This window comes from Hemicordylus capensis, chromosome 2, assembly GCF_027244095.1.
Source record: "Hemicordylus capensis ecotype Gifberg chromosome 2, rHemCap1.1.pri, whole genome shotgun sequence".
In the NCBI taxonomy this organism is placed as follows: domain Eukaryota; kingdom Metazoa; phylum Chordata; class Lepidosauria; order Squamata; family Cordylidae; genus Hemicordylus; species Hemicordylus capensis.
In genome coordinates, this window is record NC_069658.1 from 131,447,678 (window position 1) to 131,474,868 (window position 27,191).

General features: G+C 44.0%; 1 protein-coding gene and 1 long non-coding RNA gene across 8 annotated transcripts in view; one reads left to right on the plus strand and one right to left on the minus strand.

The window, feature by feature from the left end:
- The window catches only part of SVEP1 (sushi, von Willebrand factor type A, EGF and pentraxin domain containing 1), a 249,175-nt gene that overhangs the window by 157,757 nt on the left and 64,227 nt on the right, over positions 1 to 27,191 (plus strand). For all 7 annotated transcript variants that reach the window (XR_008316279.1, XM_053296616.1, XM_053296613.1 and 4 more), the window contains 7 exons: positions 409 to 579; positions 2,488 to 2,661; positions 4,697 to 4,816; positions 13,531 to 13,707; positions 14,468 to 14,552; positions 15,704 to 15,895; positions 18,918 to 19,085. Coding sequence is in view for 6 of the 7 variants with exons in the window: in XM_053296616.1 (XP_053152591.1) it covers positions 409 to 579; positions 2,488 to 2,661; positions 4,697 to 4,816; positions 13,531 to 13,707; positions 14,468 to 14,552; positions 15,704 to 15,895; positions 18,918 to 19,085 (1,087 nt within the window). In the remaining variant the exon portion in view is untranslated. The remainder of the gene's footprint in view (positions 1 to 408; positions 580 to 2,487; positions 2,662 to 4,696; positions 4,817 to 13,530; positions 13,708 to 14,467; positions 14,553 to 15,703; positions 15,896 to 18,917; positions 19,086 to 27,191) is intronic.
- Positions 13,171 to 14,547, minus strand: LOC128345140 (uncharacterized). The gene is made up of 3 exons (XR_008316280.1): positions 14,426 to 14,547; positions 14,250 to 14,337; positions 13,171 to 13,727 (listed from the first exon to the last, which is right to left on the minus strand). It is a non-coding gene; the product is annotated as an uncharacterized LOC128345140 (long non-coding RNA).

Here is a 27,191-nt window from a genome sequence, read left to right on the forward strand (position 1 = left end):
ATAGAGAGCTGTGGCTCCAGGGGCCCCAGCCATGGAAGTGCCACCCTGCAAAGTACGCTCTGTGATTCAGTCTGAACCGCTTCAGCAGAGCTGGGTTCTCCTTGTGCTTCTCCATGTCCAATCAGAGGGCAGCTGCTGATGTAATGAGGCTTTTCCCTTCTGCTGGCAGCACAAAGAATCCTAGGAAGGCAGAGGGGCTGTCAGAGGACCTTCCATGGTGGGGTGGGGTTTAAAGCTCCAAATTTGAGTGATGGACTCTGCAGCTGCCTTGATTGTGTGTTCTGTGAGTTTGCAAACCCAAACAGAGATTCTGAAGTGGAGCTCTCATGCCCTCCAGCCCACCCCCATATGGTTGTGTGAACAAGCCTATTGTGTTTTGTCACTGTGCACATGTTTCTTTGTTCTCAGATTGCCATCCTTTAGAAGGCTCCATTCCTCACCTGAGGACATCATCAACTGATTTAAAACCAGGATCACAAGTCTCTCTTTTTTGTGACCCTGGTTTCCACATTGTTGGGAATTCTGTCCAGCACTGTTTAAATTTAGGACAATGGAATCAACCTCTACCACGCTGTGAAAGTAAGTGGATGCTCTTAGCCATTTTTACTTCAGGATGTACTGCAGTGTTCGTCACAGAAATCCAGGCTCTAAAAAATCAGTGGTAGTCCGTTTAGAGACCTGTAGAAGTTACCTTCTGGTATTTTCATACAGTCAAAATGCATTCAGTAAGCTTGCTGTAACAAACTTATTGCAAATGCATATATCTGCCTTTTCTCTCTCTTCCCACCCCCACCACCCTTTGCTCAGTAAACAAATTTGTAGTCTATTGGGTCCTGAGTCCTATAACTGTGAGTAATGGGCTTCTGAATGAAATACCTTGGGATGAATGCAAAACGAGTTCAGTTATTATACGTTTATGTAGTCCAACGGTGCACTAGGTGCTGATGTTAATGTTTTTGACAGCTTCATTGATCTAATGATTATATGGCTTATCTAACAACTACTTTGATCCTTCTAATCACATGGCTTATCATGCTTAAAATTACAATTTAGGAGAAGTTGTCTCTTTATGGTTATATTATCAGCTGAAGTACAGTTTTGTGAATGAATGCAAAGTACACAGAAACCAGATTCTTCCAGGTTCCTCTTCCTGAGAGGAAACAATTGTGTGTTTTTCTGTTGAAAAAACCCATAGTTGGATTTAGGAACATAGGAAGCTGCCTTATACTAAGTTAGGTCTATTGGTCTATCTAACTCAGTATTGTCTATCCAGACGGGCAGCGGCTTCTCCAAGGTTGCAGGCAGGAACCTTTCTCAGCCCTATTTTGGAGGTGCCAGGGAGAGCTCATGCACATCCCTAGGTAGAGCAAGGCCTTTCATTATTACTGTTGCAGGTGGGCATTTTGTGTGGTGAGGGAAGTCACCTGGTCCTAACTAGGGGTGTGCACGGAACTGGTTCCGTGCACTCCCAGGAGGGCGGCGGGGGAGGTTCTTTCTGTGGCGATGCTGGCAGGGGCACAGGGAGTTACGCTGCAGACCCGTGCACCCACTTTTTATGAGAGCGCCAGTGGGGGAGAAAGCGGCATGGCGGGGACTGTCAGGTAGGCAATGCCTCCCCTCCCCCTTAAAGAAACCCTCCTACCCTCTGAACCGGCTCGAACGTCTAGAATGGAACGGTTCTGTCCACATTCCTAGTCCTACCCTCCTTCACAAGAGCCTGAGTGGCAGGTGGAGAGAGAGGTTGGCATGGGCTCTGGGCAAGATCCCTCGCCTCTGCCTCCCCCCCCCCGCCACCATCTGCCACTCAGGCTCTAGTGAAGGAGGAAATCATCTCTCTCCAAGTCCATTTACTGCCATCGCCATGTGGGATCTAGGAGCAGTGGGTGGGAAAAGAAGCAACTGGAAGCCAGCCTTAGAGGGAACGGTGCTGGCAACCCTACTTTCAGGCCTCTCCATAGCCCTGTCACACAGGATGATGCTACCTGCCCCGGATCCAGCTCAGAGCTCTAGCTTAGAAGAGCAATTTTTTATTTTAAAAAATACCAAGTGTGTTTCAGCAAACATGGCAGCACTGGTAGAACTACCAAGAAAACCCACAGGAATGCAATGGGCTAGCAGCAAAGTCATCGGCACAAAAAGCAAGTGGACAGATTGTGCGCGGGGCGGGAGGAGATAGAATTTGCACTGATTCTTTCTGAGTGTGTGTGTGTGTGTGTGTGTGTGTGTGTGAGAGAGAGAGAGAGAGAGAGAGAGAGAGAGAGAGAGAGAGAGAGTTATGTGCGCACACTGCCTTGAAACTGCTGCCCAGAACAAAACTCTTTCTGCTCACTGATGATAAAAATTAGGGAACACTGATGTAGACTTACCGTGAAAGATAATTGGAATTAAGTTATCACTAGGAGTTTAAAACTAAAATTACTAGCAACTGTATCAAGAAGAGATTAAGTGACTAAATCTGATCTGCTTATACGTATTTTCTGGATACAGGGATTAGCTGTGGAGTGCCTCCACCTTTAGAAAATGGCTTTTACTCTGCTGAGGACTTCTTTGCTGGAAGCATTGCTACCTACCAATGCAACATTGGCTATTACTTGCTGGGAGACTCAAGGATGCTTTGCAAAGACAATGGAAACTGGAATGTCATTTCAGCATCTTGCCTTGGTGAGTTCGAGCTAATAGTGTGGGTTAAAATCCCTATGTACCTACTGTATCTGCTCCCAGAGTCCTTTTTTTCTGAAATGCAGAGGTTGAAATCCAAAAGCCTGCTTTAGACATGCCTGAAGCCTTGCATGCACCAGTGGGATCAGGGATGCCGAAAGAGCGAGAGCTTGAGAAGCAGCTCCTCTCTTAAGTTTTGTTTGGGGGCGGGGGAAGGAAAGACACATTGAGGGGGAGATATGGGTTATTAGGTTTGCCGGCGGGGGGGAGTTCAGTAAAATGAGGGGGGAGTTCCTCAGATGCTTGTGGGGGGATATACATAACTGAGTGGGATTTCTTTTATTAATGACATTCAGAGAACAGATCCCCTCCATGCCATATCACAAGCTTCTTTTGAAAGGTCCCTCCATTTCAAAGGCAGTTTCCTATGCAGTTTGGGAAGCTGCTGTTCAAGAAACATAAGCCCCAAGCCCTCTTATGCACACATAACTTTTAAGGTGGTTCTTTGGATCCTGACCATAGGATATATGTGGCCCAGCATGCTTTTCCTTTAAAGTGTGTTGGATTAGACATTTTGAAATGTCATCTTAAAACTTAGTTAAATAATTTTCCAGCATTGCTTTCAACAAGAATGCATGTTAGCTTTTTCGTCACCACTCAGCATCTGTTTCATTTAGAAATGTCTGATAAGTTGTTTTTATGCCCATACAAAACAACAGTGTGTGTAAATAAAAAAAAGTGCTGGCTTTGTGCATTTTCCATGCAATATTCTTAGTAGATCCTGACAGTAGGGAAGTCACTGTTTGGACCAAGAAATAAAGCTGGATTAAGAGGCCCTGAAACAATAATTATTTATGGGCTACGAAGGGTGGTGGTGAAATTATTATTCTAGAACTATTATATGGTACACTGCAAACTAGCATAAGCAAAAGACAAGTCCATGATTGCTTGAGATCTAAACTTAAATCAGGGTAGGAGTAGGAAATGGGGGGGGGCAGAGGGAGGGGAAGAAGAGGGCAAACACAACCACATATTCTTTGACTTCATTTCTGTTGGAGTTGTGGACTAAGCTATACAGAAGTGAGTTTTCACCTGGGGTTTGAAGTGGAGATAGTCAAGCTTTCCATGGCTCACATCAGATCTGCTGGAAAATGAGTCTACTGCTTCCCCCAAAAATAAGAAAATAGGTCAGCTTATTTCTTAGCTAATCTGAATTTGGCCCCCTAACCACCACCACCAGTTGAAATCAATGGAGTCATGGGGGTGGGAGACTCAAAGTGAGAATTCTTCTCCACATCAGATTTTAATCTAAGCCAGAGAAGAACCTGAAGACTTCTAATGCCTGCCTTTCCATTGAGATGATTATTGTGAAGCTCTCAAAGATTGTTTCTGAGCCCAGCACTTCTTGTTTTAAGAAAGAGAAAGAAGTGACCACACATCAGTATTCTGGGGCAGGGGGCGGAGAAGGCATTTTAGGCATTAGTAAGAATGGAAGGAGGTTTTTAAAAGAGCAGGAGGCAGGGGCGTAACTATAATAGGGCAAGGGGAGACAGTTGTCTGGGGGGCCACTGCCTTGGGGGGCCCCCCAGAGGCAAGTCACATGACTGACTCCCCCAGCCGCGCACCCACCAGGGCTTCCTTCAGTTGTATTCGTCCTCCGAAATTGATGTGAGTGTTAAGACCTGGAGCTACCAGAACAGCATGTCTTTCTCTAGCACCATTAAATGACTTGCATGGTCCACAATTTACAAAACCTTTAAAAAAATAATTTAGGATGATGTTCTATTGTGGCACATAGGTTAATATATATATAATAAATTTTACTATGCTTTTTGTTACCACTATTCAGCCTCATTTAAGATTCTTTACTTCATGAGCTGAGCTTCGGGGGGGGGGGGCATTTTAAAATCTTGTCTCTGGGCCCACTCCAACCTTGCTGTTCCCCTGGCAGGAGGCCTTCAAAATGTCTCAGACTGGCGAGATCACAACTAGGAATGTATAGGAGGATATGATTGTTTGCTTGTTTATTTGTTTGCAGATGTTGATGAATGTGCAGTTGGATCAGACTGTGACAAACACGCTTCCTGCCTTAACACAAATGGGTCCTACATATGTACGTGTATTCACCCTTATACGGGAAATGGCAAGACATGTGCAGGTAAAGGGACAAAAGTATACAATAGCTTGGGGTAGGTGGATAAAGGAGACTTACCCAGCTTGTATACTATAAAACACAACAGAATTATACCTGAAAGGTGGTTCATTCCTATTGAAATCCACCTCTGAAGTAGTCCAATGTGGTTTGCAACATGTTTGGCCTAACCCGAACATTTGGAGTAAACCTGAAAACTGCAGCATATGGTCATTTAACAGCGGTAGTGGTGGTGGTGATTGGCTGAAATCCCGACTAAATTGTTGATGAGAAGTCCCATTAAAATTAATGGTACAAGTTAGTCATGACTAACTTCTCCACTTAATTTCAGTGGGGCTACTTATGAATAATTTATACTCATATTCTTATCTATATATTATTTCCCAACATACTGAAAGCCCTCGGGGAAAACTATATTGGAAAATGGCGGGTTCCCTCTATTTAACTAAATTCGCCTATATCTCTGAGACTGACAAGGATATCTGAAACTAATGAGCCAGAATGAACATTCTTGCGCTCAAAATTGTCAGATCTCAAAGAACATTTTGTATAAGATTTTATAAGGATTTTGTGGGGGTTCTGTATGTATATTGTGGCTGTCAAATGAGCATAACCTGCAATTTTCAACCTTCTATTCTAAATCTCCAGGTTAAACACACATTTCACTGGTCTGTATAACTACTTTTACTTGAAAAACAAAGTACGCATGATTGTTATTGAAGTACTATCATTTGATAAGATGAAATAAGAACACTTTGACTTATAGGCTTATATGCTATAACACCATTCTCAATGTGTTGAAAGTTAAGGGACAATTCTATTATTGTACTACAATTAGACTGCAACTATATATTCTCTGTTACTCATCATCCAGAAAGTCATCTCTGCTGCAGGAAGACAACACTCCTTCTAGTCCTTCTACTCTTCTTTCCTTCTTCTGAGAGCGTAGGAGTTTGCTTGGCTTAAGAGTGGATTATAGAATATGCATACTAAATTCAAATCCTAGGCATGTCTATTCGGAAGTAGGTCCCACTGTGTTCAATGGTACTTACTCCCAGGTAAGTCATGTGCAGAGGATTGTTACAATTCCTTCTCTGTTTGTTTTGTTAATTAAGTAGATCTGAGAGGTATGTTTCTTCTACACAGATCTGATTAATTAATAAAACAAAGGATCCTAGTTATTTCAGATATGTCCTGCCCCTTCCTCCTAATAAGTCACACAGTGCAGTTTAGAAGTGTCATTAAGTACAATGGGGCTTACCTAAGAGTAAGTGCTATTGAACAAAATGGGGCTTAACAGCCGAGTTGATACACACAGGATCCAGTTCTTAGGCACATTTATTTTAACCATAGAATCATAGAGTTGGGGGGGGCCTTTTTGGGCCATCTAGTCCAACCCACAGCTTGACCCAGAAAATCCAGAGCTAGAGCATCCCCACTGATGGTTGTCTAGTCTTTGGACCAGGTCTCATGATCCGTGAGACCCAGTTTGGGGAAGTGAGCAGGAAGAGCGGGCTAAGCCCGCTCTCCTTGCTCACGAGTGGGGAGGGAACCCTGGGTGTCCGGATCGGCCGCCCACACGATTGCCAGCTCCGAGACGGAGCCGATGGGGGCTGGGGAGCTTGGGGGCTGCGCAGCCCCCAGAAGCCCCAGTATGCCCTGTGCAAGTGCGCAGGGCATACTGGGGAGACCTCCGAGACAGGAGGCTGCTTTTAAACCTCCAAGCCGGGGGTCTACTCGCGAGTGGCCACGGCGTGGAGCCGCGCCACGGCTACTCATGAGCAGATAGCTCGGGTTTACGGAGCGCTCGGTCTGCAAACCGAGGGGCAGGCTACAGGAGCGGGTTAGCCGCTCCAGAACCACCGGGCTCGGCTGCAAGCTAGTACTGCGCTCTGGGGCAGCAGAAAGAAATCTTTGTCCTCTTCTATATGACAGCTTTTCAAGTACTTGAAGAGAGTTATCATGTTCTCGCTCTTCTCCAGGCTACACATGCTCACTTTGTCCAATGTAAGCTCTCACTTTGAGAGCCAGCATGGTGTAGTGGTTAGAGTGCTGGACTAGGACCGGGGAGGCCCGAGTTCAAATCCCATTCAGCCATGATACTAGCTGGGTGACTCTGGGCCAGTCACTTCTCTCTCAGCCTAACCTACTTCACAGGGTTGTTGTGAGGAGAAACTCAAGTATGTAGAACACCGCTCTGGGCTCCTTGGAGGAAGAGCGGGATATAAATGTAAAAATAAATAAATAATAAATGAATAAACAATGTTTCCTTATAGGGTTTGTTTTCTAGTCCCCTGACCATCTTTGTTGCCCTTCTCTGAACCCATTTCAATGTATCTACATCCTTCTTAAAGTGCAGCACCCAGAACCGGGTATAGTACTCCAGCTAAGAAGGCAGGTCATGTGATCACCAAAAGAGTATGACAAGCACCCTACTCAGTTTCTGGAGCTATGCACACTCCTAATTTTTGACTGTGTGAGAGCAAACAACTAGGTAGGAGGAAGGAGAGTGATAGTGTGTGAGAAGGGAGCTAGGTAGGATGATGCTATCCTACCCAGCTCTTGTACCCATCTTTTTAACAAAGTAGGAGGAAAAGCCATCCTACCCAGCTCCTGCCTCACACTTGAACCCTCCTCCCAGGGGCACTGCTAGGTAATTTCAGGGTCTGGGCCTAATGGCATTATGAAGGCCCCCTTGTTATGGGATCTGGGAAAGACTTGCGGGTATGCATGCTTCTTCTTCTTTTAAGAAGTCTTTGCATGTGCTCAGAGGCCCTCTTGTCTTTGATATTTGTTCACACCTTCACTGTTACTATGTCTCCAAGCTGGAGAAAAATTCATTTGATTAACTTCACCTGATTAATACCCTCCCCCCACAACAGTAATATTCATGACTTCAGTTATGAAGCACACAATGAATAGAGAGGAGAGCTGGTCTTGTCGTAACAAACATGACTTGTCCCCTTAGCTAAGCAGGGCCCACCCTGGTTGCATATGAATGGGAGACTTGATGTGTGAGCACTGCGAGATATTCCCCTCAGGGGATGGAGCCACTCTGGGAAGAGCAGAAGGTTCCAAGTTCCCTCCCTGGTTTCTCCAAGATAGGGCTGAGAGAGATTCCTGCCTGCAACCTTGGAGAAGCTGCTGCCAGTCTGTGTAGACAATACTGAGCTAGAGGGACCAAGGGTCTGACTCAGTATATGTCAGCTTCCTATGTTCCATGTGTGTGTGGTGTGTGTGTGTGTAGAAGAAGGGCCTTCATGGCTCCTAAAGCCATGTGTCACATGGCTCCTGAATAGTCACATAAGAGTTTTCTTGGTGCATGCAATGTGAAGCAAATATGTCAGCTGTCCTGAATATATACATATTCAAAGTAAAGCATATGCTTTACCTTATAGTTTTCTTGGGTCGTCTTTTCACCTGTTTAAAAAGACAGGGAGCTCAAAGTACTAAGCTGCTCTTAAAAAGAGAAAATTATTTTAAAAAGAACAGCTTTTACAAGAAACTATGAGGATTAGTAACCCACACACACAAAATCAGCCAGTGTTATACATGCAATAAATTTTGTAGGACTTGCTTCATTCATGACTCAAGGCTATTGCTGGCCGTACTCAGGTTTTAAGGTGATAAACTTTTGACAGAGAAACAATTGGCATATCTAAGATGTAAGGAGGACAAGTAAGCCAATCTTCAAACTGCTTGCAGGCAACTAAATTGCATTAAACAATAGACAACTGGGAACGTAGGAAGCTGCTATATACTGAGTCAGACCATTGATCTGTCTAGCTCAGTATTGTCTTCACAGACTGGCAGCAGCTTCTCCAAGGTTGCAGGCAGGAATCTCTCTCAGCCCTATCCTGGAGAAGCCAGGGAGGGAACTTGGAACCTTCTGCTCTTCCCAGAGCAGTTCCATCCCCTAAGGGGAATATCTTACAGTGCTCACACATCAAGTCTCCCATTCATATGCAACCAGGGCAGACCCTGCTTAGCTAAGGGGACAAATTATGCTTGCTACCACAAGACCACCTCTCCTCTGGTTAGCAACTAGTTTGCTTATGTATAATCGAAAACTGGAAGCAGGCGCAGCTCCCAAAGCTGGGTTAGCATACTTTTCCTACCCAGTTTTTGATTGTGTGAACTGCCTTATTTGTCTGACTAGTGTGGAGTAAAGTAGAAATATGCAGCATGGTGTCATCAATACCGTGCTGACCATGCAAATGGCACCCACGTATGCGTGGAATCCATGAGCGTGCTGGCACCGTGCAGGGGTATTTGGGACGCACACCACCCCAGCAAGAAGCTGTATGGGGTGGAGGAGACCAGGTAAGAACATGCTCTCCTCTTTCTTAAAGCTGCCGCTCCCCGCTCCCGAACAGTGCATGAACTGTGGTTCAAACAGTGCTTGAACTGTAGTTCGAACTCAGCTGTAATCCCATGGTCTTTTTCACATTTATTACTGCTAAGTGGGATATTTCCCTATCTTATGCTTGTACATTTGATTTTAAAAAATATATATTTATTAATTTGCATTTGCCTCTGTTGAATTTAATTTTGTTAGTTTTGGCCCAGTTTCCCATTCTATTAATGTTATTTATTCCTATCTTCTGAAGTGTTAGTTACCCCTCCCAATTTTATGTAATCTGCATATTTGATAAGAACTTCCACCACCCTTTCATCTAAGTAATTGATCAAAGTGTTGAAGAGTAAAATGCCCAAGGCAGAGTCCTGTTGTACACCATTCACAATCTCTCTCCAGGTTGATAATGAGGCATTCATGAGCACTCTGCATATAGTTTTCCAACTAACTTTGAATCCATCCTGACAGTTGGATCCTGTGCACACCAACTTGGAAGTAAGCTGCATTGTGTTCAGTGTCACTTACTTCCAGGTAAGGCCCATTGTGTTCATTGGCACTTCTAAATTGCACTGAATGGCTTGGAAGAGAGAAAGGGAACTTCTCAGAAACAGTCAACATCCTTTGTTTTGTTGATTAAGGAGATATCCAGCAGTGCTGTGGAAATACCACAGACTCCATTATTATTTAATTTCAGTTCTGGAAAAATTTCTGGTATGCCGGATACCAAGAATCTGGGTAAATATTCTACAGGGGAGAAATTCTTGAACATCCTTTAATCAAGATATAGTCAAGTAGGATCACTTTCCCCCCCATTGCTGTAACTTGCTGTAACCCTGAAAGAGAACTGGAACACACATGCAGAAAAATGTTTTAAACAGATTTGCCGAAAGATGTATTGTTTACCTTGGGGGTTTTTTGTCATTCATGTTGTCATTCATGTGGGGCTGCAGCCTCAGGGTAACATTTGTGGGAAGTGTGGGCAGGATTGGGACCAGCCCCTGGGTGATTCAGCTGTTCCTCAGGTCACCTGCTCAGTTTTATAGGAAGGCTCCTTGTGGTAGCAGGCCCACCACCAAAGGGGATCACCCCTTTGAGGGATCCACTTCAGGGGAGAACGAGGGCGAGGGCTAGAGGGCTTCTGTTTAATCAGTTTCAAGCTGTTTTGGACTTGGGTTGAAGTTGCTGTAATGTGATTGGGTTCGTCTGGAGATGGGGAGACGGGGTTTCTTCGTTGACTATGGGACAGCTATCCCGGTGGTGGTGGAGAATAGAAGAAGTAACATTGGCAGGTCAGCAGGCCATTCTAGGGGAAGGGTAGTGAGAAATTTAATAGCTGTCTCCCTTTCCGGCTGTCTTGCCAGCTCTTTGACCTCAGGGAGCATTGCCAACAACCCACATAGCCTTACCCTGCTCCTCTGCAATGCCAGGTCGGTCCAAAATAAACCTGAACTCATCCGTGATTTGATCATAGATGAAGGGGCCGACCTGGTATGTATTACTGAGACTTGGTTGGGGGAGGATAGTGGTCCAGTTTGGTCCTAGCTTCTCCCTCCAGGATATTCTGTAGAGGAGCAGGTGAGAGGACGTGGGCAAGGAGGTGGAGTGGCTGTGGTCTATAAGGATAACATCTCCCTTACCAGAGTCCCTGTTAGGGTATTGGACCATATTGAATGTGTGTACTTGAGTTTGGGGACCAGAGATAGATTGGGACTTCTGTTGGTGTACTGATCGCCTCGCTGCCCAGCAGAATCCCTTACTGAGCTCACAGAGTTGGTCGCGGAACTTGCGTTGTTGTCCCCCAGACTCCTGGTACTGGGGGACTTCAATATTTATTTCAGGACCAATCTGTCCAGGGTAGCTCAGGAGTTGGGCCCATGGGCCCATGACAACTATGGGCCCATGCCAAGTGGTCTCTGGACTGACACATATTGCAGGCCACACGCTTGATTTGGTCTTTTACTCTGATCAGGGTGGTTTTCCATGGGTGGGGACTCCTGTGATTTCCCCATTGTCATAGACGGACCACCATCTGGTTAAGATTGGACTTACAACCACTTCCCACCTCCGCAGAGGCAAGGGGCCTATTAGAATGGTCCACCCAAAGAGGTTATTGGATCCAGTAAGATTCCAAGAAGCCTTGGAAGGATTCAATGTTGGCTTTGCCAGTGATCCTGTTGATGTCTTGGATGAGAATTGGAACAACTTGCTCACCAGGGAAGTAGACACGATTGCTCCCAAGAATCCCCTCCGACCCACTTCAAAATTGGCCCCTTGGTATATGGAAGATCTACAGGGGCTGAAGCGGCAAGATAGGCGACTGGATCGCAAGTGGAGAAAGACTAGACTCGAATCCAACAGATTGCGACATAGAGCACATCTAAAGATCTATGCTCAGGCAATACGTGCGGCAAAGAGGCTGTTCTTTGCTGCCCGTATTGACTCTGTGAGTTTTCTTCCAGCGGCGTTGTTCAGGGTTGTGAGGGGACTAGTGTCTGCCCCCACTCCCTTGAACCAGAATTTGGAGTCATCAGTTACCCGCTGCAATGTGTTTAAAGAGCTTTTCGCAGATAAAATCTCTTGGATTCAGGCCAACCTAGATGGAGACTCCACAATTAATTTGATATCTGATCTGGAGGTGCCCAACAATTCCTCTTATGTTATTCAACTGGATTGGTTTCAGTTTGTGACTCCTGAGGATGTAGACAAGCTGCTTACAGCAGTGAGGCCTTCAGTACTATCAATGATACTATCCTCCTGGAATGTCTGAGGGTGTTGGGGGAGGGAGGCATTGTTTTACAGTGGTTTTGCTCCTACCTCTCGGATAGATTCCAGATGGTGTCAATTGGAGATGGTTGCTCTTCGAAATCTGAGCTTAAGTATGGTGTCTCTCAAGGATCTGTTCTTTCTCCAATGCTTTTTAACATCTACATGAAGCCACTGGGAGAGATCATCAGGGGATTTGGAGCTGGGTGTTACCAGTATGCTGATGACACCCAGATCTACTTCTCCATGTCAACTTCTTCAGGAGCTGGCATATCCTCCCTAAATGCCTGCCTGGAAGCAGTAATGGGCTGGATGAGGCAGAATAAACTGAGGCTGAATCCAGATAAGATGGAGGTACTTATTGTGCAGGGTCAGAACTCTAGGGACGATTTTGATCTGCCTGTTCTAGATGGGGTCACACTTCCCCAAAAGGAACAGGTTCGCTGTCTGGGAGTACTTCTGGATTCACACCTCTCCCTGGTTTCTCAGGTTGAGGGTTGCTTTCTATCAGCTCTGGCTGATAAGCCAGCTGTGCCCTTTTCTCGAGATCAATGATCTCAAAACAGTGGTACATCTGTTGGTAACCTCCAGACTTGACTTCTGTAATGTGCTATACGTGGGGCTGCCTTTGTACATAGTCCAGAAGCTTCAGTTTGTTCAGAATGCAGCAGCCACGTTGGTCTCTGGGTCATCTCGGAGAGACCACGTTACTCCTTACTGATTGAGCTACACTGGCTGCCAATAGGTTTCTGGACGAAATACAGTTAGCTTAGACCCTGGGTATCTAAGAGAGCGTCTTCTTCACTACAAGCCCTACTGCCCATTGAGGTCACCTGAGGAGGTCCATCTTCAGTTACCGCCAACTCGTTTGGTGGCTACACAGAGACGGGCCTTCTCGGCTGCTGCCCCGAGATTGTGGAATGCGCTCCCTGCTGAGATACGATCCTCTCCATCTCTGGCAATTTTTATAAAACACCTGAAAACCCATCTTTTCACCCAAGCTTTCTCAGCTTCCTAATTTTTTTTAGGTTTTAATCTCTGGTTTATTTTTAAATTTTTAAATTGTTTTAAGTTTTTTGTATATGTTTTTAACTTGTTTTATGCTATTGTTAATCTCCCAGAGACGAAAGTTTCGGGCGGTGTACAAATTTAATAATAAACAAACAAACATTCAAATATTAGTTATATCTATACTCCAATAGCAAAAAAGCAGGGCTGATCTCTGATTATAATTTCTGCTGCCAGGCTCTATTCAAGTACATTGCACAGCAGACAACACTGCACTCTGCATAAGAAGAAGGAAGAAAATGTATATGAAATATTAGAGGAAGCAAATGTCTATAAAATGTTATCAGACCTGATAAACAAAAGTGCATTGGTGCAGCGGCCCAAATGCAGTATCAGTGAAATCCCTACAAAGTAAATGGGGTTGAAAATGTTTTTAAAGTGTCTTAAATGCACAATCCCATGCTCTTGTGACTGGTCCTTTCCCCCTCCAAAGTTGCTTGCTTAAATGTTACATGATTTGTTTTCATTTTTAAGCGCATGAGCTACACCTGATGTCAGTAAGCTCTGTTTTACCTTGTGTCTGATTCCAAAGAACCAGTAAAATGCAAACATCCAGGAGATCCTGAAAATGGCCATTTACACAGCGACAGCTTCAGTGTTGGTAGCGAAGTCAGTTTCTCATGTGAAAAGGGCTACCAGCTGAAAGGAGCGAATAGGGTCACATGTTTGGAGTCTGGGGAATGGAGCCACCTGATACCATACTGTGAAGGTATTGTTTTCTTCAAGCTTCTAGTGATAGGCACAGGTACATAGAAGGAAAACAGAAATGTTAGATAGTTGAGAGAGTCACTGGATGAAAACATTATCCTTGAAATATCTTCGTATGCATTATTATTTATGGTCCATAAACCTCCTTCCACATAAGTCAATGTGGTGTTGCTAACATGAGGCTATAAATGAGATAAGAAGAGCATTCCTGTTCTGTTTGCAACTGAGACTTTTCAATTAACGGCATATCCACAATCAGACTTAAACTGGTAGGACCATTATTTCCATTTACCAGGGAACCATGGGAAACCTAGTTAAATGAAAGCAGATTTCTCAGCATGCTAAGCAAGGATTCTTTGGATTCTCTAGGATTCTTTGGGGGAACCCATGGGAGTTAAACTGATATAAAACCAAATTGTTTGTTGTGTAGATATGCCCTGAATTTTAAGGACTTATGGTGAATATCTCTGCGGCACCTTCTCTGCAGAATTTATTGTCTGGTGCAGAGGTGTAGTAAAGGTGACATTCTCATTGCATCTTTACCTGTCATACAAGGCTTCCTGTACCTCACTGGACCTCAATTTTTCTGTTGCCATGACAGTATAAGAGAAGATTTGTCCTTGTACTACCCCTAGAAGAAGGAAAATGAAGTATTGTAAGATTTTAATATGGAGTAGCCCATTAACCCAAATCTTTATAAGGAAAATATTCACAATTACATTCATTCATCAGGGTGACTTTTTTAATTTGTTTTCTTCAAGCTGTTTCTTGTGGTATCCCAGCTGCTCCAGAAAATGGTGCCATTGATGGTTCAAATTTTACATATGGTAGCAAAGTTACCTACAGGTAGGAAGATCATTGTGTGTTTACTTCTTGTCTGGCAGCAAGTATGAAAATACTCGATATCAATAAGATGAGATAAAATCTAAATAGTACATGATAGAAATTACTGCAAGGACTCTATCCACAAAGATGAAATTGTCTATTTTATGAATTTTGCAAGTTGCAGAACACATTTTTTAAAAAAAGAAAATGACTATGAATTTGAATTGTTTGCACACTACATATGATTAAAGGCATGGTTACTAAAGCCATGCCTATACATTTCAAAGAGTTGGAGTCAGACTTATTTCTTCTAAATTCCTTTATAACATCTACCTAACCTAGACTTCACAAATAATGGTTTCAAATAAGAAGCAACTCTGTGGTGGCCAACATGTTATTGTGGCACTAATCATGTGGAGGGATACTTGTTACACTGTAACCCCCTTGCAGAAATTACAAATACTCAAGCTCTTTATATTCCAGCTGAGAACAGTGACATTTACACATTCACAGTTTGGTGTTTAGCTAATCAAACTGTTTTATTCAGACATCATAGCACAACACATTAGCACAAACAACTTAATAGGGATGTGCACAAACCGAGGTTCATGCACAGATTCGGCACCAAACCGGTTAGATCAAGGTCCAAACTGGTTCAGTGCTGTGGGGAGGGGAGCAGCGAGTGGGTTCTTTGAAAAAGAGAACAGGTCCTTACCTTCTCGCCACCACTGCATGTAGCTTCCTCCTGCGATACCCCCAGGTACCCACATCCAGGTACCCACATGCCGCTCCCCTCCCTGCAGTGCCGGACCGGTTTGGACCTTGTTGTGTTCTTATGGCACTCCTAGAGCTATTAAAGAAGCCAATCTTTTGCATCTTACATAATTAGAGCCATCATGGAGCACATTTTAAGCATTTACCATGTGATTGCACCCACAGTTTTTCTATGACGGGTTCTCAACCTGTGGTACTCCAGATATTGCTGAACTACCACTCCCATCATCCCCAGCCTGTGGCTGGGGGTGATGGGAGTGGTAGTTCAGCAATATCTGGAGTACCACAGGTTGAGAACCCCTGTTCTATGGTAACAATTTAGAAAATTAAGCTCAACAGGAAAGGTGCTGTATCAAACATGTGTATGTAATTATAATTGATTTCTTGCACAAATACAGGTGTAATAAAGGATATGTTTTGATGGGTGAAGAGGAAACAGTGTGTCTTGCAAGTGGCATGTGGAATCATTCTTCTCCATTCTGTGGATTAGTAAAATGTCCCCTCCCACAGGAAATAAACAATGGAAAATATGTAATACATGGTGCAACATACCTTTCTAATGTATCATACAGCTGTAACACAGGTTATAGGTAAGCAAGAAACAAAAATACACTAAGTGTGTATTTTTTATACAAATATGAAGAAAAAGGTGTGTGTGTGTGTGTGTGTGTGTGTGTGTGTGTGTGTGTGCTGAAAGAAAAAGCCTGTGCAAATTGATACATGTGGGAATATTCCAGAACCTTTTCCGTGTTTCATGTAAAATGTTAATATTCATGGGAAGGTCATGTAGAATTAGTCATCATATTAAAATTTAATTCATTCTTTTTATCACTAGTCTTTACGTATTTTTAAACAGTTTCACTAGGCGATATCTGCATATTATCTTATGATCAAAAGGTTCTTATTTATTCCTCGAAGCCCAGTGAAGGCTTAATTGCTTTTCAATTATTGCCCAAGATTTTTTTTTTAAATTATAGAAACCCTGAAACACTGGCATGAAGAGTCTCTGAACAAACTTAATGGCTTGTTCAGAGATAATGCCAAAACATGATTTGACATAACATGCATAAGCAGGCATGAGTGCTGCAAACTAGTTTTGTTTGAGATCTTGGTTTGTGAGAAGAGTGCAATGACTGACATTGAGAGCAAGGAAGCGCCGGTGCAGCGAGAGAGCAGCCTAACAAAAATTCCAAACTAATTGCACCAGTGCACCAAGGAAGTGGCAATATTTGACACACACACCCAGGATGCCCTTTGTGCTACCTGAAAATATGTCCTCAAGGGTTGCACAGCCCTCAGGGACACATTTTTGGGTGACACAGAGAGCTTCCTGGGGAAGGGGGAGGGCATAGAATTGCTACATCACCAGTGCAGTTAACTTGTATAGTTTGTACAAACTAGTTTGCTGAGTTCAAGTGAAATAGCAAATTGTAGTTGTTGTAACATACACAATTTTTTAATCATTGATTTTAGGCTGAGCATTTCCAATGTACTGCTCATCTTCTTTTGTGCCCATCTCCCTTCCTATAATTTGAGGAAAAATCTTGGCAAATAGCTACCAACTCCTCTGCAGCAAATACTCACCAGTTCAAAATATGTTTCACTTTTAAAAAACAAGTTGCATTTATTTTTTATATAGCACCATTCTTGTGTATGTATAACTTTAGAACAGATGGGAGGGCAACTTCCTCCCCTAAAGGGCTCACAATCTAAAAACAATCGCAAAGGAGACAGCAGAGGAAGGAAAGGGAAGTGGAGGCTAGGTTAATAGGGAAATAATAGACAATCATTTCATGTACATGTATCTTCAGTACTGGAACTTCCCATATTTGGCTGGAGGTTGGGGGGCTGAAAAGTTAGCCACTATTCAGCGAATGCAGCAAGACCATTTCTCCTTGCAGCAGTTACCCCTCTTCTCAGCTGTCAAACAAGCCTTTTGGGCTCTCGAAAGGTAACATGTACTGTTAAGTCGGTGTTGACTAGCAACCACAGAGCCCTGTGGTTGTCTTTGGTAGAATAGGAGGGGCTTACCATTGCCTCATTACCATTGCCTCCTTAAGATGTCTGGAAAGAGAGAGAGAGAGAGAGAGAGAGAGAGTGTGTGTGTGTGTGTGTGAGATTGCATATTTTTGCATAAAATGAAAAGCATGTGCCCCATAAATTGGAATTTTAGTATCTGGTAGATACAAAATGGAATCTTTACACCTGTAAACTGCCCTTGGGTTGACTATTAATAACATTTAAAACATTTTTTTGAAAGATTTCTATTCTACTGACATTTCCACCAAGTGGAAAGCAAATTACAAGATGAAAAACAGGTTACAAGATGGAGAAAAGACAATAAAATACAAAAAATTATACAATCAAATCAAATATAATGCAGTAAAGCAGCAGCTGTAAAAACAACAACACTATAACAATAAGTTATTAAATCATAGGCTGGGGGAAACCATAAACTAAGAGGCCAACTAAAATTTCAAAAAGATTTCAGTTGTCATTTAAAGTTAAACAGGGAGGAGATAAGCTGGAGATCAGGAGGCAGGGAGGCTATTCACACGATCGTAGAAAATCGGGCTAGCCTTCGCTAGCCCAGTTTCCTACAACCATGTGAACCACCGGGCTCGGCTGCAAGCCCAGTGGTTCTTGAGCGGGTAACCTTATTTATTTACCGCTTTTAAGTGAAAAAGTTCTCAAAGGGGTTTACATAGACAACGAATAATAATGGGGAAATGTTTCATTGTTCCCCAAAGGACTCACAGTCTAAAAAGAAACACAAGGTAGATACCCTCTCAGGGCCTTGCCCCCTTGGTTCTGAAAGATGTTTCACTCATCTTGGTGCAAGAGCCTATATGATAATTTGGGCAGATATGGATTATCGCCGCAATATGTATTGGCTTTGGGTCATGATGCTGCCAAAGAAATTATTAAACAGCATGTAGTGGATATGGAGAAGCAATTGGATTTAAGTCTGGTTATCACCAGTACTTTAGGCAGATTTTCAAACTACCAGGGAGTGGGGTTGTTATCATGTGTGGTCAGAAGCAGAGGCAGATTTAGCCACGGACCTCGGGGGGCCAGGTCCGTGGCCTCCTGCCTCCTGGGGGGCCTCCGAATGATCAGGGGGGCCTCCCAGAGCCCCACTGCCCCACCCACTGCGCCACTGCCCTATGCCAATATTTGTGATTTTTGCCGCCGGGGAGAGCGGAGCAGAACAGGCCTGGCAGCCTGTCCAGCGGGCATACCTGCGCAGTATGAATAGGGAACAGAGCAGGGGGGAGGCCTGCTCCACTTGCCACTCAACCTCCCCCCCCCCCGGCGGTGAAGATGGCAAATATCAGCACGGGGCAGCAGCGTGGCGGTGGGAGGACAGGCACGGAGCAGTGGTAGGGTTCTGGGGAGGCCCCCCAATCATTTGGAGTCCCCCTCCCCAGAGACAGGAGCGGCGGGGCAGCAGCAGGAACTTATTTTTTAAAAAATTAAGGTAGGCCTTGGCGGACAAGGGGGCCTCCAAAGCCCTTCAGGTCCGGGCTGCGTTTGGACCTAGGTGTGCCCCTGCTCAGAAGTGGCTTGTTCTCCCCAAACCCTCCCATTGTATTTTTATGTATTTTCTAGTCTGCAAGGAGCTTCCGTACTTGTGTGTGAAGATTCTGCTAACTGGAGCAGCTCACCTCCAGACTGTGAAATTATTTCTTGTGGTCTTCCACCTGTCATTAAAGATGCTGCTGTTATTGGGAGCAACTTTACATTTGGAAACACCATCACTTATACGTGTAAGGAAGGGTATGTAAATTAGCACTACTTGATCAGAAGTTCAGAAATAAATTGAAAATTGTAAAGAGAGGTGATAATTGTAGGGCTTTTTGCTAAATCTGTGTTCTTATATCAAGTTATTGAAATAAAGTTTAGGAGTTCTACAGTAAAATACAGCCAATTGCATGTTACGAATTCTTAACTGGGAAAAATTCTTAACTGGGAAATCTGACCAAGCATTTAAATATTTGATTAAAAGAAAGTATCGCTAATGCCTGATAAATGCATACAAATCAGCTTGGGTGGTCAAGAAAAAAGCACTCCTCTGCAGGTTCCCTCGCTCATGGAGTTGCATTCAAAAGAAATTCTAGCTGAAAATAAGCAAGAGTATGCCCATCAGAATATTGTTACACACCCGCTCCCCACTTCTCCAAGCAGTGAGAAGTTCTAGGGGTGCAACATTACTTAGATTCTGGCTCGCTCTGGAGAAAATATCTATGAAGGCTTAGGGTGTCTTTCTAATATTTGATTTATTTGCAAATATACATGCTGAGCACTAGATGGAGTTGAAATAATAGAGCACTCCTACGACTCAGCAGAAGGTTACATCAGATCCTCAGAGAGCAAACCTGCAGCCTTGGATGCTTCAGCTCTCTGCCAGCTTCTCCATTCCAGTCCCTCCAAACCTCAGTCTGTTTCACCCATAAGCTGCCTGTATATCTTTTCAGTGACCAAACACTGGTCACGTTTGTGGAGAGAGGTGTGGGGAGGAGGATTTTGTTGGGAATTCTCTCTGATAAGAGATACCCTTCTATTACAGCAGAGTGCACAGAGGCAAAACACAACGGAGTCTGCCTAGACATGCGTGTATGCTGAGAGTAAAAGAAACTTGGAGCCAGTTCCTAGTTTCAAATCAATATAAGGAGTCTTTATTGGAGAACTCCATTCTAGATAGGAAAGTGGAGAGATAGGATCTCTAATCTAGCTAGCTAGCTAGCTGGATGCAGAGGGATGGTTTCTGCATCTCTGCACACATGGTGCAGGAAGAGAGGAGTGTGGGTGTTGCAAGGGAGAAGAAAAAGGAAAGAGGAAGTGGCAATGCAGGAAGGAAGTCCCTGAGAGTAGCAATCTACATATCAAAGGGATAGTGTCCGAACAGTAGAGAAGGGATGACCAATGTCTTGACCCCTCTAGCCCTCTGACTCACTAGTCTGTCCCCCTCTGTCATTGAGACATGAGACAACACAGAGTCCTTCACTTCCAACAGATTTGTTGCCTTACACTTCCACATCTCCCCTCTCATCAGATAGAGGATACATGCTATCTTAAAACAAGTCTTATGATTACCCCACTCTCAGGTGATCTGTGAACAGTTAGCTCATCTTAAAGAAATATTATCTGGCCTGCTGAACTATTAGCCAGTGCTATGCCTAATAAAAGCATAGGCCAGCATGACTGCAAACTTGTTACACCACTTCTATAGTAGTAGCCTATGTTATCTCTAAGCAAAGTCCAACCAAAGGTAAGTACTGCTGAATCCCATTGATTTAAAATTGCTTAATTTTTGCATCAAAGTCCACAGGATTAAAAAATACCCAACAGTGACAATATCGTGTTCTAAAGAACTAAATTGCAAACTTAGAAATAGAGGCTCATTTGAGTCTTCCAGATGTTGTACAGTTGGTTATTTTTAAGGAAATATTACCTCTAGAAAACCTAAATTTAATCAGCTGGAGAAGTTGGGACTATATGGCAAGACACGTATAATATTAGCAGTAGTAAGGGATTGTTCAAGATAAGGCACTGTATACTTCTAGTGAATAGTCTGAAATGTCACAGGTGGAAGGGAAGGCTGAAATAAAGGGAGGGCACTAGATTAGATTTCCATTTCATCTCTTCACTGACCAGTTCTCCATCCCCTCTCCTTGGAATTGCTCTTATTTCCTTCTGATACTACTCCAGCTCATTCCTGACTGGACTTCCTTGGCCATGCCAAAGTGAGACTGAATGTAAGCTGAGTAAGATGGAATGGAATATTGGAAATTGGTATTTATGTAGGGAGATACTACATGTTTGTTATTGAACAGCAACAAGCTTACAGATTATATAGTATGGAAAACATTGTTTCTTTTATAAGAATAGGTTGTTTTGTATTATCATTTTATTAAAGCTTAAATAACATTAGATAATCATAATAGCAACAACAATACCCCACACAGATGAAAGAAAACAAAACAAACAACTGAACAAAACTAAATACCACTCCTATCGAAGCCTGGACCAACCACAAGTCACAGGTATCACTGTTCCATATTTAAGTCAGATAAGATTTCAGCAAAAGCTTTCCAAATGTTGTTAAGCTTGCTTAGTTTGTCCATTTTCCTGAACGTGCCATTTTCTCTGGCAGCCAGAGCTGTCATCTTGCTCATCAAATCTTCTAAATCTGGGTCTGCAGTGGTTTTGCATGATAGAAGAATAAGCTTTTTAGCTATTAATAAAGCTCTAATAATCCATTGTTTCTTGCCTTCTTAGAGATCAGAATGGCGGGAAACAAACCAAGAACAATCAAAGTGTGGTAATATGAGGATGTGGATTGAGATCCATAAGAATGGGGTTCTGCACCTGTTCAGGATAGGGTTGTGCGTTTTGTTTTTGGCCCGAATCCGAAACACCCCCCCCCCATTTTGTTCTTTGTTTGAAATCAGTCAATCCAAAACACCCCAATTTTGTTCTTTGTTCGAAATTGCAAAATCCGAATCCGAAACGTTTTGGATTTTTAAAAATGGCCCCAGGGAAAAACTAGTGGGTGGGGGTGGTAGTGCCCAATGAGTGGAAACTACCACCCAAATTTCAGAGGAATTGGGCAAAGGGCTGATCTTTGGTGAATTTTTTAAGTTTAGGATTTTTCCCATAGGGAAGAATGGAGGTTTCAGCAAAAGTATAGCTTCATGCTGGGGGGAAAGGGGTGGCCCAGAGCAGAGTACGGTGGGTGGTAGTGCCCAGTGGGAGCAAGGAAGCTGCCAGAATTATTTCAAAGGAATTGGACAGAGGGCTGATTTTCAAAGATGTTATGGAGTTTGCGCATCTGTAAAGTTCTTCCCAATAGGGAATGATGGACCTCCATAATTCCTGCCCCATAACTGCACTTGGGGGGCACCAGGGTGGCCCAGAGCGAGTGGTGGTATAGAGCACATAGGGTGCCAACCACCCCCATGGGTTGCTAACCCATGGGGTACTGGGTTCTGTTTCTGGATGTTTTGAGTGTAGATTTTCTGGTAGCATATGAGAGTGGATTCATGGTTTGTCACTGAAAATCTCATATGCTACCAGAGAATCTATACTCAGAACACCTCAGAAACAACATAACCCAGCACCCCATGGGTTAGCACCCTGTGTGCACTACACCACCACTCGCTCCCGGCTACTCCAGTGCCCCCCAGGTGGAGATATGGGTCTTCTGAAACCTCCTTTATTCCCTTGGGGGGGAACCTTAAAGAAGCGTAAACTTCAACAATTCCTAAGAAATCAGCCCTTTGCCCTATTCCTTTGGAATAGGGCAAGTGGCAGGTACCCCTTGGAGCACTGCCACCCAACCCACTGTTTTGCCCCTCAGGCCCCCTTTCTGCCCTGAATCTGCTCCATAGACATGTTAACTTCAGAAATTCTTTAAAAATCAGCCCTTTTCTCAATTCCTTTGAAATCTGGGTGGCAGCAGGCACCCACTGGGGCACTACCACCTGAACCACTCTTCTGCCCCCAAAGCCCCCTTTCTGCCCCGAATCCATCCCAAATAACAACATCAACATCACACATTAACAACAGCAGAGCTTTGGAAAAAATCAGGCAGATTTCCAAAGGTCATGCACATCCACATCCCCCGCGCCCAAAGTGCAATTGATCTACACACAACAGTGTGAAACTACAACAATGAAATGCACACTGCCCCACTGGCCAGTGAGGGTAAATGCACACTGCCTCACTAGCGAATGAGGGTAAAATTTACCCTTAAATTTGCTTAAAAGGAATAAGGAGGCAATTGCCAGCAGATCAGCCCATGCATTCACTGGCCAATCTGTGGGCTGGAAGGGCCGGAAATTCAAACAGATGTCAAAACTCAAAATGGAGACTGAAGGAGAAAGACTTTTTGCGATTGCAAAATGGAGTTCCAAAACAGCCGAAACAACAAAACGTTTTGTATCCGAAACAGGGTTGTTTTGTTTTGGCTACAAGATTTTCTGTTTTGAGCATTGGGTGTTTTGTTTTGTCTACAAAACAGCCGAAATGGCCTGTTTTGTGAACAAAACGTTTTGTGTCCGAAACAAAATGCACATCCCTAGTTCAGGACCCTCGTGGTAGAAAGCTGCAGCTTATCATGGCGGCCAAGCCCTGCCTCCATGCCCACGGCATACTATTTAAAGGGGGACCAGCGCCATGTTCCTCAGTTCTTTTCCGCTTGCCATTGTGTTCAGACCTTAGTCCATCACTCCTCATTGGATAAAGTTCTTCAAATTTTCTTTGTGAGTTCATCCATTATTTATTTTTAAAAGACTGTTATTTCGGTTTTTTAACTTGATTTTGGCTTCCGGACTACGTTGGAGTTATTTGACTTTTGGAATGGACTTTGGATAACGCTATTCGCTTATCGTTATGGCTGAGAAAAAACAGAGCTTTAAGAGGTACACAGGCTGCAATGCTAATCTCCCTTCTAAGGACCTCCATGATTTGTGCCTCATCTGCCTTGGTGCGGAGCACAATGATTCCTCTTGCAGGATATGTCTGCCTTTCTCCAAGCAGATGTGCAAGAACTGGGCCCTGAGGCTTCGTGCCGCCATATATAATGAGGTGTTAAATCTCTCAACTCCGGACGAGCCCTGGCCATCAACGACAATGTCAAAATCACCATTGAAAATGGTATTGACACTGAAAACATCGAAGCCATCAGCATCGGCTTCAATGTCTATGACTTTCAGAAGCCCTAAGCTGCCTTCCAATGTGGATTTGAGTTCCAGACGTTTGAAGTCCAAGACCAAGTGGGCAACCTTGGAAGCTGCCCCATCGACACCTAAACTTAAGATATCTAAAACCATAACCTTAACCAAAGACAGAACTCGATCGCTGTCGGGTCTACAGCAATTGGCATTGGTCTGTGTACAGGCCTCGAAGTCGACGGTTGCCCTTAGTGCCAGCCCCTCGATATCAACATCTTCGACATCGAAGAAGACGCCGGATGCACAAAAGCCTCTTGACACCGACCACTCTTCAAAACCGATGCGGTCAACCTTGAGGGCTCAATCTCTGTCTCCAGTTCCGACACTGATTCATTCCTCGGCTCCGTCAACGCCTCCTCATCAACCTCGAGAAGCACCATTGACGCCGAAGACACTGGCTCCTCTAATCCCAACTGCAGTATCAATGCTACATACACCAGTGTTGTCGGCATCAAGACAGGTTTCTCCCCGGTGTCAAATGCCTATGCCGATATTTGACTCCAGTTAAGAGGATTCAGATAGAGGTGTCTGTTTGGATCCCTCCACAGCATGCACATTACTATTGATACTGGACTCGTCCTCCAGCACACCTTCCACAACCACATTCAAGGGGTTTGTCCCAACAACCACGCCTACGCCAACAGGGTCAGCTACTATTCATTCAGTTGACTAGGCATCTTCTTATACTCCATCTGCTGCCCAATTGGAAGGTCCCTCAGCTTGGTACTCCTGCAGTTTCTCACACACTTCAGCTGCGGGATCAACACTCACTATGGCTGCTATGGGAACTTCCTCTCCTGGCTTTCCATATGATTTCAGGAAGGGAGACCTTGGAGGTTGGTTCCATCAAAGTCCTACTGTCCTCTTACTTCACTGGCAGAAATTCATCCGGTGAACACACTAGCAAGTGGAGATGCTCCTGCTTTGCCAAGCAGGCCTGTTGCACAAGCTTCTGTAGCAACTCAGACCCCTACTTCACCACCTGTGCCTCTAGTGTCAATGGCAACTCACACAACCCCTCCACCACAGAAACCTCCATGCCTGGATCTGGGGACTCAAACACACTCTCTGCTTCCTCCACCTGTAAAGTCTACTATTGAGACTCAAACACATATTCCACACTCCCCAGCTGGATCACTATCGGATCATCATGGCTTGTCCAACTTCAGTTCAGACCCAGAAGATCCAGACAATTTGATGGATCCGCCTACTGATGTGCCTCCTTCCACCTATGTCTCCCCTAATGAAGGAATGAAAGCCTACCATAAATACCTGAGGGAAATGGCAGAGGGTCTGAGTTTAGACTTGAAATGCGACCTAGCCACCATAGACTATCCCGTCTGCATTCATCTCAATCTGTGGCTCTGCCAGTTCTCCCCATTATCTCCAGGGCAGCGAAGTGTGCTTGGAAAGTCATCTATATGTCAACCCCAACCTCCAAAAGTTTAGAAAGTTTATATCACATCCAAGAGAAAGCCAATACCTACCTGCTAAAGCATCCTGCTTGTAACACCCTGGTCATTGACTGCGCCACCTTGACAAAATCTGAACGGTGTCACACCACTCTTGCAGATAAAGAGAGGAGAAAGTTGGATCTTTTAGGCAGAAAAATCTACTCCACATCATGTATGTTGGTTAAGATCGTGAATTATTTGGCCTGCACAGCTAAGTATAATCATGGCCTGTGTGAAGCCCTTCAAGGCAATATAGACACCCTATTACCAGAAGAATTTAAAAAGAAATACCAGCAAACATTGGAAAAATTGGCTGCACTTACTCAGCAACAGTTGAGCACAGTGAAACTTCTAGCAGAGCCAGAATCTTGTTCCATGGCAACAGCAGTCTTGCTACAGAGACACGCATGGTTTCACTCCACTACTCTTCAGAGCGATACGAAAGAAAGAAAAATTGAGGGTTTTTTGATTTGATGGTAAGGGTCTCTTCAGTGAGAAAACTGTCTCCACCATGGAGCAATTAAAGAAGTCGACGTTTACTGCAAAGACTTTTACCACCACAACTTCTACTTCTACTTGCGCATCAAAGTATTCCTCTTACCCCAGGCAGAGGCCCATGTTCAAACAACAGGAATGCCGTGATTTCAAGAAACAATATCACCCTTATCATAAGTGTTCCTATCAAAGCAAAGACAAAGTTGCTCAACCTCACCGTACGAAATAGGCATCTTTGAGGAACAGAACTGCCCACCGTCACCTCCACACTTCTCACCCTTTCCACCACCAGGGGCAGTAACATCTTGGCAGGCAAGCAGCCACACCAACTTCACAATCCCATCTCTTCCACCAGCATGCGAATCCATCAGGCTGGCACCCCATGCCCCTTCATGGCACCACATAACATCGGACTGCTGGGTCCTGAAAATCATATCCTTGGGATACGCCAATGACCCCAAATTTTTCAGGGATGAAATTCACTCAACCGTCCCAGTCATTGCAAGATGAAGTGAAGGAATTGTTAGAAAGGGGTGCAATCACCCCTGTGCAGTGGGTGCACAAGCAGGAGGTTTTTACTCCCATTATTTCCAAATCCCAAAGAGGGATGGCTGGATCCACTCCTCCTGAACAAATTTGTCTGCGTAAGAAAATTTCACATGATAGCATTGCAAGAGATCCTACCACTTCTTTATCAAGAGAATTGGCTTGCAACATTGGATCTGAAAGACACGTATTTTCATATTGGCATAAGAGATCAACACAGAAAATATCTGAGATTTACTGTAGGAGAAGTGTACCAATACAAAGTCTTACCCTTCGAGCTTTCCACCACCCCAAGAATAGTTACCAAATGCATGGCTGTAGTGGTGGTCCATCTGAGGATGCAGGGCATAGCAATCTACCCGTATTTGGACATTGGCTCCTGATAGAGATGTGCATGGATTGGATTTTTTAAATTTGATTTGTACCCAAATTCAATCACCCCTGATTTGTTTTGGGTCAGAATCTGGCCAGCTAGTACAGGGGTGATTTGTTTTGTACACAAATCTCCCTAAACAGGTAGATTCAGGTACAAATTGTTTTGTACCGAAATCGATTCGCACAGACAGCAGGCGCAGGCAGTGATTCTCTCATCAGCAGGAAGGGGGTGGGGAAAAAACTCTTTTCCTCAATCAGGAAAGCAGGAACAAAAAGCA